The 17,261-nt window shown below is 40.4% G+C and overlaps 1 protein-coding gene across 4 annotated transcripts in view; it reads left to right on the top strand.

Annotated features, from left to right (window-relative positions):
• Positions 1-17,261, top strand: part of Igsf11 (immunoglobulin superfamily member 11) — a 121,385-nt gene that overhangs the window by 88,074 nt on the left and 16,050 nt on the right. For 3 of the 4 annotated variants that reach the window (XM_005071485.4, XM_021227980.2, XM_021227978.2), the window contains 2 exons: positions 13,733-13,896; positions 15,408-15,615. In XM_005071485.4, coding sequence (XP_005071542.1) covers positions 13,733-13,896; positions 15,408-15,615 — 372 coding nt within the window. Of the gene's footprint in view, positions 1-2,659; positions 2,679-13,732; positions 13,897-15,407; positions 15,616-17,261 lie in introns of those variants that run through there. The other variant, XM_021227979.2, reaches the window with a different exon arrangement.

Here is a 17,261-nt window from a genome sequence, read left to right as displayed (position 1 = left end):
GCAGGACACAGAAAAATGACTGACAGACTGCCAATGCAGATGGACAGTTTGAGATTTCCTGCTTTGCTGAGAAGTGTTCCAGACACATTGTGGCCTATGGGCTGAAGATGGATGCCCCAACGTTACAGAGGAACTTCGGGTGACTGTCCAGGCAGTAAGATGTCTCTGTCAATCCTAGTGTTTATATATTATCCTTCTGTGGTCTTTGATGGAGTTGAAGACAGATAGTTATAATTATAGTTTTCCTAAGTTATAATAAAAGATAAGCTACATATAGAACTTTGGACTCACAAGAATGGGATGGATGATATTTTCTTTAATTCTTGCTGAATGTTGATAGACAAAATATTGTAACTGTATTCTTACTTGATAACTGTTCTGTTATATATAATTTGACTATATTAAGTTAAGACCTTTCCTTTTGTTTAAACAGAAAAGAGGAGATGATGGGGGAAGTCCTGTACATTTGTCAATAAAGTACTGTTGAGCCAGTGGGAATCTAGATAGGTGGGACTAGGAGTCCAGGAGGATTCTGGGAAGGAGAAACACAGAGAGTTCAACATGTAACCGCCATGGGATAGGAAGCCCGGAACTATTCTCCGGTAAGAGAAATACTTAGATTAACAATTATGGGGTAATTACTTAAGTCAGAGCTAGCCAGTAAGAAACAAGCAAGGCCAACAGCTTCATAATTAATACAGCGTCTTGTGTGTTATTTGGGGATTACAATGTGGCAGAGCCCAGGCGACTGGCGGGTGATATACCAAAGCGGCTAGCAAGGAAAAGCTTCTCGTAACAACACATGACTGATAAATGTTTGAAAAAGTGTTCCTTGGCCACCATGGAAAGGCAAATTAAAATTGCTTTGAGAAAATTAAAGGCAACAAATGCTGGTAAGGATATGGGGAAAGAGGAGCTGACAGTGTTAACTTGTGAAGTCACTATTAAAATCATCATGGAGGTTTTTCCCAAAACACACCCATGCCTATAGCTGCACTTTTTACAATAGCCAGGAAATTCAGGCAGTCTAGGTGTCTATTAATAGATAAATGGAGGAAAAATGTGGTACCTGTAGATCTTAGAATTTAATTCAACCACAAAGAAAAATGAAACCTTGACATTGACAGGAAAATGGATCCAATTAGAAACCATTATGTTTAAATGAAATAAGCTAGACTCAAATACTGTATATTGTTTGTTACTTAACCTTAAATTTAAAATAAAATATATGGGTATATCTGTAGGTGTGTGTGTGTGTGTGTGTGTGTGTGTGTGTCTGTGCATGTGAGTTTTTCTGAGTGTGCACAGTGTGCAGTTCCTGAAATTACAAAGGTGATTATGGGATGGCAAGAAAAGGGTAATGGAATTCATTTGTCATGAAAATATGGGACAGACAGGAGAGTATGTGGAGTGGCAGAGAATTGGCCAGAGTGGGGTGTCTCGGTTAGGGTTTCTATTGCTGTGAAGACACACTTTGAGCACAGCAACTCCTGTAAAGGAAAACATTTAATTGGGGGTAGCTTACAGTTTCAGAGATTTAGTCTATTATCCTCATGGTGGGACGTGGTGGCTTGCAGGTAGACATAGTGCTGGAGAAGGAGCTGAAAGCTCTTTATCTTGATCTGCAGGCAACAGGAAGTGAACTGTTTACCTCATTGAGTGTAGCTTGAGCAAAGGAGACTTCAAATCCTGCCCCCACAGTGACACACTTCATCCAAGAAGGCCACACCTATTCCAACAAGGTCACACCTCCCAATACTGCCACTCCCTTTGGCAGTCATTTTCTTTTTAACCACCACACAGGAGAGGGAAGTCAGGGAGGATAATGAGTAAGAACAAAATATAATGACACATGTATGAAAATGCCAAAAGAAAACACATTATTTTGTATAACAGCCTAAAAATGAATTTAAAAACGTTTTAAAAAGAAAGGAGCATGGCATGGGAGGAATGACTGTGTTCATGGATACTGACTTGAGATGCCTTAGAGATATCAAGTAGATGTGTCTAGGAGGTGATGAACTTAGTAAGATTTGTACTTGAGAGAGACTTTTAGAAGCTATTGATGTGTAAATGAGAATCCAGTTCAAGATTGTAGATGTGATTCTGCAGGGAAAGTGTGGAGATTGGGAAGTCCTTTAGAAATGCAAACACTTGAAGCCACAAAGCAAGGAGCAAAACTGCAGCAGAACCAAGAAATACTCAATAAAGGGGCAGAGGGTGGGGGATGTTCAAACTGTCTCCCTAAAGCTGAGGGGTAATTGATTCCAACAACAAGCCTGCTCATCTCGTCCCTTGAGGGCACAAGAGAGATTACAAAGATTGTGCAGCCACAGGGTCTCTGGGAAGCTGGAGGACCTGCGTTCAGAAGTGGTGACACAGGATTGGATCAAAGGCTGAGGGAGAGAGTGGTGGGTAGACAGCCAGTATAGACAGTTCTCCAGGAAGAGTCACATGAAACTGAGGCAGCAGATCCCGGGGCTGTGGGTGGGTGGACATGACACTACTACTGCCTTGTAGGGAGGGAGGGAAGGGGTGTGCTTTGAAACTGAATATCTGGAGAATGTTTAAATGCTTCTAGGGAGTTCCTGCGCATAGAGAAGGCTCAAGAGACTGCAGCTATGGCAAGGTTACTATGGGGACCAAAGGGCAAGAATTCAAAGCTCTCATTGTGGGAGGTAGGTGTGGCTCTAAATAAACTTCTCTAACAGTGGAGAGAGGCCTGTGAGGCAGATGTAGGTTTACAGTCAGGAAATTGAGGAGGTTTTCATATAATGATTTTGTGTAAAAGTCCATTATATTTTTTAGTTTTGTGATTGTTTAATGCAGCCATAATAAATATTTAAGAGAGATTTTGGAGTATGTTTCCCATAGATAAACTGCCTGGTTTGAGTCCAGAGTGTACATTTTTCTATCCTTGTGATTATGTGACTTCAAACAGGTTTTTAGTTTTTATCTGGTTCTCTATTTTTCCGTTTTAGGGGGATGGATTTTATTAGAACAAACAGCTCCCAACAAGTGGATTGGAAGGGCCCCAGAGGTGGGAGTCGTTCTTGATTCTTTATAGAATTAAATGGGTGTATCTATATAGTATTGACTGTAGTCTTGGAATGGTCTGCATGCTCCATTGCTTACATAGCAAGGATAGTCATGGTGGTAACCACCATCTCCCTAACCCTTATCCTGTGGTGATAGAGTGGGAGCACAAGCCCTTTGTGTACACGAAACACCAAGGTGACTTGCTCGGTGTTCCATAGCTGATTAGATACAAGAACCAGATTTCCAGTCAGACCCATTCAGCTTTACCTGTCCCTTGGATGCCAATTGAAGGCAGGGTTTAAATGAGTTCACCAGACCCAAGATATATGATAAATAGGTGTTTATTAGGGAAGCACTTACACAGATAAGAGTAAATAACCACTGTGGTCTTCCTGCTCCAGAAGATGCACTTTCTGCCCTTTAGATGCTCTCAGCAACCCAAGAGAGCTGGAGCCAGCCCCTCCTCTACTTTATAATGGGTCACGTCTATACCTGAAGCCATGCCCAAAGGGTGTAACCACCACTACAAGTTCACTGGCAAGACAAGATGCCACTACACCTTGGCAAGCTCTAGAAGGTGTCTAGAATGTTTCTTCTGCTGCTCTGCCAAAATAAGAGATTCATGAATCAGATCTGTGAGAATGTAATATATATGCAGTGAGTACCACAGAGACTTTCTCTTGCTAGCAGGCTACTCTTCCCTGCCCATACCATCCCATCCCTGCCCATCCCATCCCATCCCTGCCCATCCTAGCCCATCCCTGCCCATCCCAGCCCATTCTTTCCTATCCCTGCCCCATCCCTGCCCCATCCCAGCCCCATCCCTGCCAATCCCAGCCCCATCCCTGCCCTCTGCATCCCCTGTTGGACAATTTTCCCTATTTCTAGCTTTCACTTTCAGTTTGTTTTTACTGAGAAAGGGAGAGAGAGAGATGTGTGAAAATTATGTGAGTTCAGCATGAAATTAGCATATTTCTAGATGGATAATAAACATTGCCTTGTATTCTGCTTTCTCTCCTGCATTGGAGAAGTCTGGAAAAATGCAATGATGGAGATTCTGTGGCTATTTTGTTGTTGTGTGAGGTATGGTCTTGCTGTGTAGCCCAGGCTGGCCTGATTTGCCCAGGCTGGCCTGAATTACATAGTCTTCCTGCCAAATTTAGTCTCCCCACTTGAGGAGTATAGATCTTTGTCATAATGCTCAGCTCTTCCTCTTGCTGCCCCTCCCTTCTCCCTGACTTCCTTTCTTTCCAGGCAGTGTATCACTGAAGTTCAAGCTGGTCTCAGACTTGAGCTCCTCCTGTCTGTTCAGGTGTATACCACATCTGTGGGATATTTGTGCACTATGAAGATATATTGCTGTGACTGGTCTAATAAAGAGCTGAACTGTCAATAGCTAGGCAGGAAGTGTAGGCAGGACTTCTGGGAAGAGAAAAAAGAAGTAGGAGATGAGTCTAGGCACACAAGAGACACCAGGAGACCAGAAGAAGCAGGATGGGCAGTACATGGTAGGACAAAGATGAATAGAAATGGGTTAATTTATGTTATAAGAACTAGTTAGAAACAAGCCTGAGCTATAGGCCAGGCTTTCATAATTAATCAATAAGTCTCCGCGTCATTATTTGCAGACTGTCAGTTGATGAGAAACTATTACTACATAGCACTATGCCCACTCTCAACTCTTAACCTTGACAGTTTCTGGTGGCAGTTTGATGCCTGTATTTCTGAACAGCATTCCATTGTATATAGTACCACATTTTATTCATTTATTCACCAGATGTTGGACACTCATTTTATTTATGTTTGGTGGCATAATATGAAAAATATTGCTGCCAATATTTATGGACAGTGTAATGGCTATTCTTGGTTGTCAATTTGACTATATCTGGAATGAACTATAATCCAGAAATAGAGGGCACACTTGTGATCAGGATCTTGAAGCAGGAGGACGGCATGCCTTTAGTCCAGATCTTGAAGTGAGGTAGAAAGACACATCTTTAACCTCTGTGTGTGTGTGTGTATATACATATATGTATATGTATAATACATAAAGATAACATACACACCCACACATAGATTCATCTATAAGTTCTGTGACTCTATTACATTCTCATTTTTCTTGAGTTAGAGTTCTAAGATATGTTATAATATGCTTAAGTATAACTTTTAAAGAAACTGAAACTATATTCCAAGGTGTCTGCTGTTTATATTCTTACTAGCAATGCATGAGCCTCTCCTTTCTCTTAAGTCCTCATTAGCACTTGTTACAGTTTTGATGGTAGCTGTTCCAACAGATGTACACTGACATTGTGGCTTAGATACTGTCTTAGTCAATGTTCTGTTGCTCTGAAGAGACACCATGACCACAGAACTCTTTTAAAAGAAAGCATTTAACTGAAGCCTCACTTAAAATTTAAGAGGGTCGGGCTACTATACTTATGACAGGGAGTGTGGGACTAGCATGATACTGGAACAGCAGGTGAGAACTATATCCTGACAAGCAGAAAGATGGGGTGGGGGAAGAGAGGAGAGAGACTGGGTCTGGTATTGGCTTTTAAAATCTCAAAACCCACCCCCAGGGACATACTTCTTCTAACAAGGTCTCACCTACTCAAACAAGGCCATACCTCCTGATCCTTCCCAAATAGTGCCACTTTCTGGAGGCTAAAAATTCAAATATATGAACCTGTGGGGGGCCATTCTTATTTAAACTACCACAGATGTATATATCCTTTTAAAATTAGATTATCTTTTAAATTGAATTATCATAGGTCTTTATATATTTCAGATATGCATCCTTTATAAAATATATAACTTATAATATTTCTATCATGCTATATCTTGAACTTTGTATTTTCTTAAATTATTGGTGGCAGCAAAGATTTTAATATTTTTAGATTTAGTTATTATAGATTGTGTGTGTGTGCACACGCATATGAGCACAGGGGCCGGAAGAGAGCAGAAAGAGGGTATTGGATGCCACTCTGGAGTTATAGGCCATCATGACCAACTCCTACACATATGGGTACTGAGAACCTAACCCAGTTCTTCCACAAGTGCTTTTAACCTCTGAGCCATCTCTCCAGCTCCAAGATTTCTAACTTTAATGAGGTCTGTCTTACTATTTTCTTCTCTTTTATGATTCACAGTATTAATAATTCTTCTAAAATTTATCTGATTATAGCAAAGTAACTTTAGATTATTTTTACTTGTAGATGGATTTTAAGTTTAGCTTTTTTTATTTAACCTTAGGAACATTTTGGAGTCAGTATTTGCATATTGTGTGTGAGGTATGGGTTCAAATTCTGTTTCTCTCCTTTTGACTCACATAGTATTGTCATGTGGTCCCAACACCCACAGGACAAAAACTTGTCATTTTCTCCTTTTGTTTGCACCTTTTTGAATGAACACCAGGCGCCCTCAATGCTGTGCTATTTGTCTGCATGACACTAACTTCTCATACTAACACTAAACTGTCTTGATTATTAGAGCTCTGTAAAAAATTTTGAAATCAGATAGTATGGAGCAATCAGGTAAACAGGCCGGCTTCCTGGCCTGTGCTCCAGTGCCTGCAGATCGCCTGGGACCTGCACAGAGCTCCCAATCCCGGCGGGAGCCAAGCACCCCAGACCCCAAGTCTTCTCTCCCACCAACGAGACCAGGAAACCAGAGGACCCAGGGAGACCAGGACCAGCATTCGGACAAGGAATAGAAGAACCACCAGATTATTGGACTTGCAAGCACCCACCAAAAGGGAACTCTGGTCCCCAGACCAGTAAGGGGGCGCTTTCTGCACCCACTAGAAGAAGAGATGGGAAAGAGACAATACAAAAACACAGTCAGCAACCGAAAAACAAATATGACACCGCCAGATTCTAGAGACTCCACACCAGCAAGACCCCAACATTCCAATGCAGACGAAGCAGAAGAGAACGACCTTAAAAGCACTTTCATGAAAATGATAGAGGCCCTAAAAGAGGATATAGGAAAATCCCTCAAAGAAATGGAAGAAAAAACAAACCAAAAAATGCAAGAAATGGAAGAAAAAACAAACCAAAAAATGCAAGAATTGGAAGAAAAAACAAACCAAAAAAGGCAGGAAATGGAAGAAGAAATGAAGCAAAAAATGCAAGAAATGGAAGAAAAAACAAAGCAAAAAATGCAAGAATTGGAAGAAGAATCATACCAAAAAAGGCAGGAAATGGAAGAAGAAACAAAGCAAAAAATGCAAGAAATGGTAGAAAAAACAAAGCAAAAAATGAAAAAAATGGAAGAAGAAACAAACCAAAAAAGGCCGGAAATGGAAGAAGAAACAAAGCACAAAATGCGAGAAATGGAACAAAAAGCAAACCAAAAAATGCAAGAAATGGAAGAAAGAACAAACCAAAAAATTCATGAAAGGCAACAAACGGACGAACAGATAAACAGAAAATTGCAAGAAGCAATGCAAACACTGCAAGGGTTGAAAACTGAAATAGAGTCATTAAAAAAAACACAATCTGAAGAAAGGCAGAAAATAGAAAAGCTGGACAAACAGTCAGGCACTACCAATACAAGCATTACCAACAGAATAGAAGAGATGGAAGAGAAAATCTCAAGTGTTGAAGATACGCTAGGAGAAATGGATTTATCAACCAAAGAAAACCTTAAATCCAACAAATCCTTAACACAAAACATCCAGGAAATATGGGACACCATGAAAAGACCAAACCTAAGAATAATAGGTATAGAAGAAGGAGAAGAAATCCACCTCAAAGGGGCAGAAGGCATATTCAACAAAATCATAGAAGAAAACTTCCCCAACCTTAAGAAAGACATGCCAATGAAGGTACAAGAAGCATACAGAACACCAAATAGAGTGGACCACAAAAAAAATCCCCTCGCCACATAATAATCAAGACCCCAAACATACAGAATAAAGAAAGAATATTAAGAGCAGCTAAGGAAAAAGGTCAAGTAACATATAAAGGCAGACCTATCAGAATTACACCTGATTTCTCCATGGAAACTCTGAAAGCCAGAAGGTCCTGGATAGATAATCTACCTGCACTAAGAGACCATGGATGCCAGCCCAGACTACTATACCCGGCAAAGCTCTCAATCACTATAGACGGAGAAAACAAGATATTCCATGACAAAACTAGATTCAAGCAATATGTGTCCACTAACCCAGCCCTACAGAAAATTTTGGAAGGAAAACTCCAACCCAAGGAAGCTAACTACAACCAGAAAAACATAAGAATTAGAGAATCCCTCTCTACCAACAGCCAAAAGAACAAAGGTGTGAAATTCCACACATAAGTCCACCACCAACAACCATCGCAAATTGAAGAAGGATGAGCAATCATTGGTAATTAATATCCCTCAATGTTAATGGCCTTAACTCACCCATAAAAAGACACAGACTGGCAGATTGGATTCGAAGACAGAACCCTTCCTTCTGCTGCATACAAGAAACACACCTCACCCTTAAAGACAGACATTACCTGAGAGTTAAAGGTTGGGAAAAAATTTTTCAATCAAATGGACCCAAGAAACAAGCAGGGGTAGCAATCCTAATATCTAACAAACTAGACTTTAAAATAAAATCAATCAAAAGAGATGAAGGAGGTCATTACATACTCATCACAGGTGAAACACACCAAGATGAAGTGTCTATCCTGAACATCTATGCCCCAAATACAAAGGCATCCACATTCGTTAAAGAAACATTATTAGAACTTAAATCTCATCTAAAGCCCCACACAGTTATAGTGGGAGATTTCAACACACCACTCTCACCACTAGACAGGAATACCAAACAGAAACTCAACAAAGAAGCAAAAGGTCTAATAGAAGTAATGACCCAACTGGGATTAACAGATATCTATAGAACATTTCATCCACATAAAAAAGAATATACCTTCTTCTCACCACCACATGGAACCTTCTCAAAAATCGACCACATACTTGGCAACATATCAAACCTCAGCAGCTACAAAAAAATTGGAATAACTCCATGCATCTTATCAGACCACTATGCTTTAAAATTAGAATTTAACAACAACACAAATTGCAGAAAACCTACAAACTCATGGAAATTGAATAATGCTCAACTGCACCATCCCTGGGTCAAAGAGGAAATAAAAAAAGAAATTAAAGACTTCCTCGAATTCAATGAGAATGAAGACACAACATACCCAAACCTATGGGACACTTTGAAAGCAGTGCTACGGGGGAAGTTCATAGCGCTAAGTGCTCACATGAAGAAACAGGAGAACAGTTATACCAGAGAATTAACATCACAGCCGAAAGCTCTAGAACACAAAGAAGCAAACTCCCCCAGGAGGAGGAGACACCAGGAAATAATCAAATTGAGGGCTGAAATCAATAAAGTAGAAACCAGGAAAACAATACAAAGAATCAATGCAACGAAGAGTTGGTTCTTTGAGAAAATCAACAAGATAGACAAACCTTTGTCCAAACTTACCAAACAGCAGAGAGTGAACACGCAAATTAACAAAATTAGAAATGAAAAGGGGGACATAACAACAGACTCTGAGGAAATCCAGAGGATCATTAGGTCATACTTTGAAAACCTGTACTCCACAAAATTCGAAACTTTAAAGGAAATGGATGACTTCCTGGACAGCTATCAATTGCCAAAATTAAATCAAGAACAGATAAGCAATTTAAATAGACCTATAACCCCTATGGAAATAGAAGCTGTCATCAAAAGTCTCCCAACCAAAACAAGCCCAGGTCCAGATGGACTTACTGCAGAATTCTACCAGAAATTCAAAGAACAGCTTATACCAATTCTTCTCAAAGTGTTCCACACAATAGAAGCAGAAGGGTCTTTGCTAAACTCTTTCTATGAGGCTTCAATAACCTTGATCCCCAAGCCACACAAAGATACAACTAAGAAAGAGAACTTCAGACCAATATCCCTCATGAACATTGATGCAAAAATACTCAATAAAATACTAGCAAATCGGATCCAAGAACACATCAAAACAATCATTCACCACGATCAAGTAGGTTTCATCCCAGGAATACAGGGATGGTTCAACATACGAAAATCCATCAACGTAATCCACCATATAAACAAGCTGAAAAACAAAAATCACATGATCATCTCACTAGATGCTGAAAAAGCCTTTGACAAAATCCAACACCCCTTCATGATAAAGGTCTTGGAGAGATCAGGGATAACAGGGACATACTTAAACATAATAAAAGCTATATACAGTAAACCAATAACCAACATCAAACTAAATGGACAGAAACTCAACACAATTCCTCTAAAATCAGGAACAAAACAAGGCTGTCCACTCTCTCCATACCTTTTCAACATGGTACTTGAAGTTCTAGCTATTGCCATACAACAACAAAGGGGGATCAAGGGGATACAAATTGGGAAGGAAGAGGTCAAACTTTCACTGTTTGCAGACGATATGATAGTTTACATCAATGACCCAAAGAACTCTACCAGGGAACTCTTACAGCTGATTAACACCTCCAGCAAAGTGGCAGGCTACAAGATCAACTCAAGAAAATCAGTAGCCCTACTATATACAGATGATAAAAGGGCTGAAAGAGAAATCAAAGAAACATCACCCTTTACAATAGCCACAAACAACATAAAATACCTTGGGGTAACGCTAACCAAACAAGTGAAAGACCTGTATCGTAAGAACTTTGAATCTTTAAAGAAAGAAATTAAAGAAGCCCTCAGAAAATGGAAAGATCTCCCATGCTCTTGGATAGGTAGGATCAATGTAGTAAAAATGGCAACCCTGCCAAAAGCAATCTACAGATTCAATGCAATCCCCATTAAAATCCCAGCACAATTCTTCACAGACCTTGAAAGAGCAATAATCAATTTTGTATGGAAAAACAAAAGACCCAGGATAGCCAAAACAACCCTGTTCAACAAGGCAACGTCCGGAGGCATCACCATCCCTGACCTCAAGCTCTATTATAGAGCTATAGTCTTGAAAACAGCTTGGTATTGGCACAAAAATAGACAGGTAGACCAATGGAATCGAATTGAAAATCCGGGTATTAACCCACACACGTACGAACATCTGATCTTTGACAAAGAAGCTAAAAATATACAATGGAATAAAGAAAGCATCTTCAACAAATGGTGTTGGCATAATTGGAGACTGGCATGTAGAAGAATGCAGATCGATCCATGTGTATCGCCATGCACAAAACTTAAGTCCAAATGGATCAAAGACCTCAACATAAATCCAGCCACACTGAACCTCTTAGAAGAGAAAGTGGGTGGTACCCTTGAACGAATTGGTACAGGAGACAGCTTCCTGAACATAACACCAGTAGCACAGACAGTGAGATCAACAATTAATAAATGGGACCTACTGAAACTGAGAAGCTTCTGTAAAGCAAAGGACACAGTCAGCAAGACAAAAAGGCAGCCCACAGAATGGGAAAAAATACTCACTAATCCCACATCTGACAGAGGGTTGATCTCCAAAATTTACAAAGAACTCAAGAAGCAAGTCTCCAAAACACCAAAGGACCCTATTAAAAAGTGGGCTGCAGAACTAAATAGAGAGTTTTCAATAGAGGAGTCTAAAATGGCTGAGAGGCACTTGAGAAAGTGCTCAACATCCCTAGCCATCCGGGAAATGCAAATCAAAACAACTCTCAGATACCATCTCACCCCTGTCAGAATGGCTAAAATCAAAAACACCAATGACAATTTATGCTGGAGAGGATGTGGTGAAAGGGGGACACTCCTCCATTGCTGGTGGGAGTGCCAACTGGTTCAGCCACTTTGGAAATCAGTATGGAGATTCCTCAGAAAAATGGGAATAAACCTACCACAAGACCCAGCAACTCCACTCTTAGGCATATATCCAAAAGATGCCCAGTCATACAACAAAGATGTCTGTTCCACTATGTTCATAGCAGCTTTATTTATAATTGCCAGAACGTGGAAGCAACCTAGATGTCCCTCACCTGAAGAGTGGATAGAGAAAATGTGGTACATCTACACAATGGAGTACTATTCAGCAGAAAAAAATAATGGAATCACGAGATTCGCAGGCAAATGGACGACACTAGAAGAAACCATCCTGAGTGAGGTAACCCAGTCACAAAAAGAGAAACATGGCATGTACTCTCTCATATATGGATTTTAGACATAGATCTGGGGAGTGCCAGCCTTCAATCCTATGGCCAGAGATGCTGGGAAACAGAAACTTTATTTAGTGCCTGATCGAAGAAGAGGCAGACTCCCTTGGTTAAGTACTGAGCTGAACTCAAGAAAGCCAGTAACAGAGAGGGAGGACTGATGATCAAAGGGATTAAGACTGGGCTGGTTTAACCCCCAGAAACAGCTGACCAGATAAAGGTTAACTCTTGAATCCCAGGCATCAGCCTGGGAAGCCAGCATGGGACTGATCAAGACCCCCTGAATGTGGGTGTCAGTGAGGAGGCCTAGGGAATCTATTGAGCCTTGGGCAGCAGATCAGTACCCATCCCAAGTATACACACGGACTTTGGACTCCCATAGAACAGTGTGAGGTGCACTCTCACCCTAACTCTTGGGGAAGGGTCTAGGCCCTGCCCTATATGAAATGACAGACTATGCACACCCCCATGGAGGGCCTCACCCTCCCTGGGGAAATGAGGGGACAACGGAGGGGGGAGGGCTTGGGAGGAAGGGAGGGAATGGGAGAGGGACCTGGAACTGACTTGTGAAGCAACCTTGTTTCTTATCCAAATTTAAACTGGAAAATAAAATTAAAAAAAAAGAAATCAGATAGTATGGATATCATTTAAAAATAATTTAATTTTTGTTTTAGGTGTATGAGTGTATTGCCTACACGTATGCATTTGCAATATGTGTGTGCAGTACCTGCAGAGACCAGAAGAGGGTGCTGGACCCCTTGGAACTGGAGTTAACAGAGGTTGTGAGCTACATGTGGGTGCTGGAAATCAAACCTGGTTCCTCTGCAGGAGCAGCCAGGGTTCTTTTGAGCCATCTCTTAAGCCCATGACCATCATTTATTATTATTATTATTATTATTATTATTATTATTATTTTCTTTTATTTCTTTACACTCTTTGTGATTCTTCTCTTTTCACGTGTGCCAAAATTACTTCATTGTCATGTACGTAAAATACCTTATGGAGTTTTAATTAGATTTGCTCTGATTTTCATCAGTTTGGGGAGAAAATTGAACTCTGATTAATATAGAGTCCTCTGTCTCATGAACACTGTATATCTTCCCACTTATTTGATCTGATTACTTCTTTAATTGATGTTTTATATGTGGTTTTGAGCATAAGGACATGTGTATACTTTGTTGGATTTACAGATAAGCACTGTTTTGTTGTGTGCTGCTGTAATGATGTTTTGAAAATTCAGTTCATGTCTTTTGTCAGGATTTATCAACTTCAGTCCAGAGTCTGCCATGGAATATCTGACTCTGTCCAAATACTGGGTTACTGCCTTACAAGACAGAATATATGGTCCCTAACCTTTTAAAATTACTTTCAAAATGTAAAGTGGTAAGCCACTGTCTTATGTTGGCTCAGTGAGTGATGAGTTATTCTTTGGTTAGAGCGTTCTGTCAGTGTGTTCATAGGTCCAGGTTGGAGGCAATGTGATACCGTGATACTCAAAGAGCTATTAGGAAAGAACAAGCCCAGAACCAAATTGTTCCTCCCTCTACAGGTGTCGCAGTGTCCCTGGAAGTGTCAGAGAGCCCTGGCAGTATCCAAGTGGCCCGGGGCCAGACAGCAGTCTTGCCGTGCGCCTTCTCCACCAGTGCTGCCCTCATTAACCTCAATGTCATTTGGATGGTCATTCCTCTTTCCAATGCAAACCAGCCTGAACAGGTAGGCGATTCTGTGCTGTCTCTAAAACTGTGGACTCTTGCAGAATAGATGGTGAGGGAAGCATCATGGCAATGTGTTTGATTTCTAGAGTAAGGTGACATGATCAGAGTGTTCTCTCATTGTATTATTAGTTAATACTCTGATGATGGCTGTCCTCCTTTTACAAGGATGACATCATTATCTCACTACCAAATGCTAACGAGATTTCTTCTGAGGGTTTTGTGCAAGCCTTTGGAGTATTAAAAAGAAAACACTGCTGAGAGGCAAATACTAAGAAAGCAAAGTCTACCTTCCAGGGAGAGATTGGCGATCACTTAAGTGACTTAGATGTTCTCTAAAGGGTGTGATGATAGTCAGAAGCTGAAGGCAACAGTTTGCTTTGCTGAGTTACTTATGCATCCAAACACAGTAGTCTTGCCAGCCAACATGCATCCAAACACAGTAGGCTTACCAGCCAACATGTATCCAAATATAGGCTTGACAGCCAACTTGCATCTTAAAACAGTCAGACTGTCATACAAGTGAGAGTGTGCCACACAGAAGGACACATGTGGAAATGGAAGTTGTCCCCCAGAAATCTGTATCAGCTGTAGGAAATAAATTAATAATAATAATAATAAATTACTAAATAAAATAATCTCAGATACCTACTATAAAATTACTCAATTGTAATCACCACAATTTATTTACAAAGAGGACATTCACTTTCTAAAGCTCTGCTGGTTTTATCCTACTACTTAGCATATTTAGTGAAGTAAATTTTCTAGTACAAAATTCAGTACAAACTTCTTTAAAATTTATTAATTTTTAATTTATTCTTTGAAAATTGCATACATGGATAGGATGTGTCTTCAAACCATGAAGCTTTTGCAGTAGGCTAAGCTTTAGGGGTCATTTTGTCAAGTTGCACCGTTTTAAGCATCAGTGACGGGGTTAAAAATGTTAAAAAAAAAAAAAGAACTGTCTAAGGTTTCCCACACAGGCATAGGAAGACCCTGAAAGGCCCCTCCCCTCCCTCCTTATTTTCAGGGCAGGGAGTTTTCTGTTATGTTATATACTGTATTTCTCTCAAGGATAATTAGCTCTGATAACCGTTAGCTTAGTCATGGACTTGCAATGTTCCCTTCCTTTTATGATGTTGATATTCAGCCTGTCAGTGAGTGATCTGTCATTCCATGGCTTAATTAGTATGAGAACAGCAATGCAAATACCTTTTGGATTTCACCTCACCATTAACTTTTTTTCACTAGTAGAAATATTTATGTGTTGATGGTCTGTAGCATTCAAGATATTTTCTGATAAATTAAGGAAGGAAAAAAGATACTCTAATAATGCACTTGAGAATTTAGAGTCCTAAGAAGTTCTTGGATAGGGCAGTCACAAAAAGTTTCTGAGTAACTAAAATTTCCACTTTCTGCTGCAGGTCCATTTGGTTCTGTCTACTAGCTTATATGCCAAGGAGGGGCTACCCTGCCGTGGTTGGTTTACTTATATATTGCTTCCTCCCGCAGGTCATTCTCTATCAGGGTGGCCAGATGTTTGATGGTGCCCCCAGGTTCCATGGAAGGGTAGGATTTACAAGTACCATGCCTGCTACCAATGTCTCCATCTTTATCAATAACACTCAGCTGTCAGATACAGGCACCTACCAGTGCTTGGTGAACAACCTTCCAGACAGAGGGGGCAGGAACATTGGGGTCGCTGGCCTCACAGTGTTAGGTGAGTGACAGGCAAGTCCCATTACCTTTGGCTTCACATACAAATCTGCTCTAAATCATGTCTACTTCTGTCCTTCATGTTTGCTTCTCTGCTCCCTCCTTGTGTGGTCTCAGTTCCTTCCCTACCTGGCTTCTCACCCACAATGCTCCTCAACTTATCTATGCTTCTTACATATTCTTCCCATTCGTAAATCTCCAGATGGTCTCTAAATTTACCTAATGCTGTTTCCTGACAGTGGATGAAGGGTGACATAAAAATCATTTTTAAGGTCTTGTAAGAGAGAAGCTTTCTGTTGTACTAAAACTCAATCATGAATAATTTCTTAATAGCAAAAAGTAGAGGTGTCAGCATGTGTAAGGATAATGTTATTACTGACTACATTTTCAACAGGAAGTGGGGTCTCAACTTGTACTTGTGAACCTGGCATAATTTTAACTTTACTTCCTTATGCTTTTAAAGAAGTCCTTGTTTCTGTCATGCATCAGATTATCTCCTTAAACAATGAGATTAAACTGATTTAGGGCCTTGTCCTTTAAGACAACAAATAAACAGAGTGTAGATTAAAATTTGGACTTGCTCATTCAAACCAACACTCTTTATATCATATAATATGGCTAGACCTTGGAGCACCAAATTATATTCACTGCAGCTGTTTGATATCTCAGTTCTCATATTGCAGATGGATTACTTATAGATGTGGCTGCCAAGTAGATTCTTTGGTAGAAGGGGTGAATCCATCATTTGGGCAGAAGAGGAAGTACTCAGAGAAGGCCCTTCCTCCTCTTGCTCTGCTCCCACCATCTATCTCCATAGTCCTGTCTAGCCCCCTCCTCATGCCCTTTTCTCTCCCCCAACTGCTGAACTATTTGAGAATAGTGATGTTTGTCCTCTATAGGGGAGAATATGTTGTAATCCTTGGTGCCCTGTTCTCCCAGTCTTGAAACAATTGTGAAAACTAAGGACTGGGTTGGAGACGTAGCTTCTGCAGATAACCTTCATGATATTAAAACTGTACAGAGTTCTAAGTACTCTGAGTCCAATATGGAGTACTAAAGGAAATAGATGCTGTTCTGATGCTTATACAATTGTTGAGCAACTGGCTTTGTACAGTATCTACCTTAAAAGAATTTTTAAGAATTTTTAAGGTAGAACAGAATCCTTTATTTTATAGTGAGTGTCACCTCAAAATAATTATTTTAGGTTTTCTTCATACATGGTAGCATAGTGGTAACATTGAAAGGAATGAGTCCAGGAGGCTGGCTTACCCCCAGCTCAGCAGACCATTGCTCAGATACCCACACCCCTCCCCACTTTTGTGTGGTTCTGGGCCTTGTGCATGCTAGGCAAGTATTCTGCAGGTGAGTCACCTTCCCAGACCCCTGTGCCCTCTGCTTACCTCTTCTTCCACTCACTGGCTTTCTGATTACTCTGTGTGTCTTTAACTCATTTTGTGTTTCTGGTTTTGTGTGTTTCTGAAGGGGTTTATTGAGAAGACACCATCACCAGTGGTGTCTACCTCACCAATCTGGAACTCCATGCCGTGGGTTTTGTTTAAATGTTCACTCCTTTTGAGCTAATGTGAGCCATCACTTCCTCGCTTTGGTGTTGCTTTGGTGATTTTTGTATTCTTTCCTTGTCAGTCTTTA

The sequence above is a fragment of the Mesocricetus auratus genome, unplaced genomic scaffold (assembly GCF_017639785.1).
Source record: "Mesocricetus auratus isolate SY011 unplaced genomic scaffold, BCM_Maur_2.0 Super-Scaffold_100008, whole genome shotgun sequence".
NCBI lineage: Eukaryota > Metazoa > Chordata > Mammalia > Rodentia > Cricetidae > Mesocricetus > Mesocricetus auratus.
The sequence above is the reverse complement of the archived record's forward strand: the minus strand, read 5'-3'. Positions and strand labels throughout refer to the sequence as shown.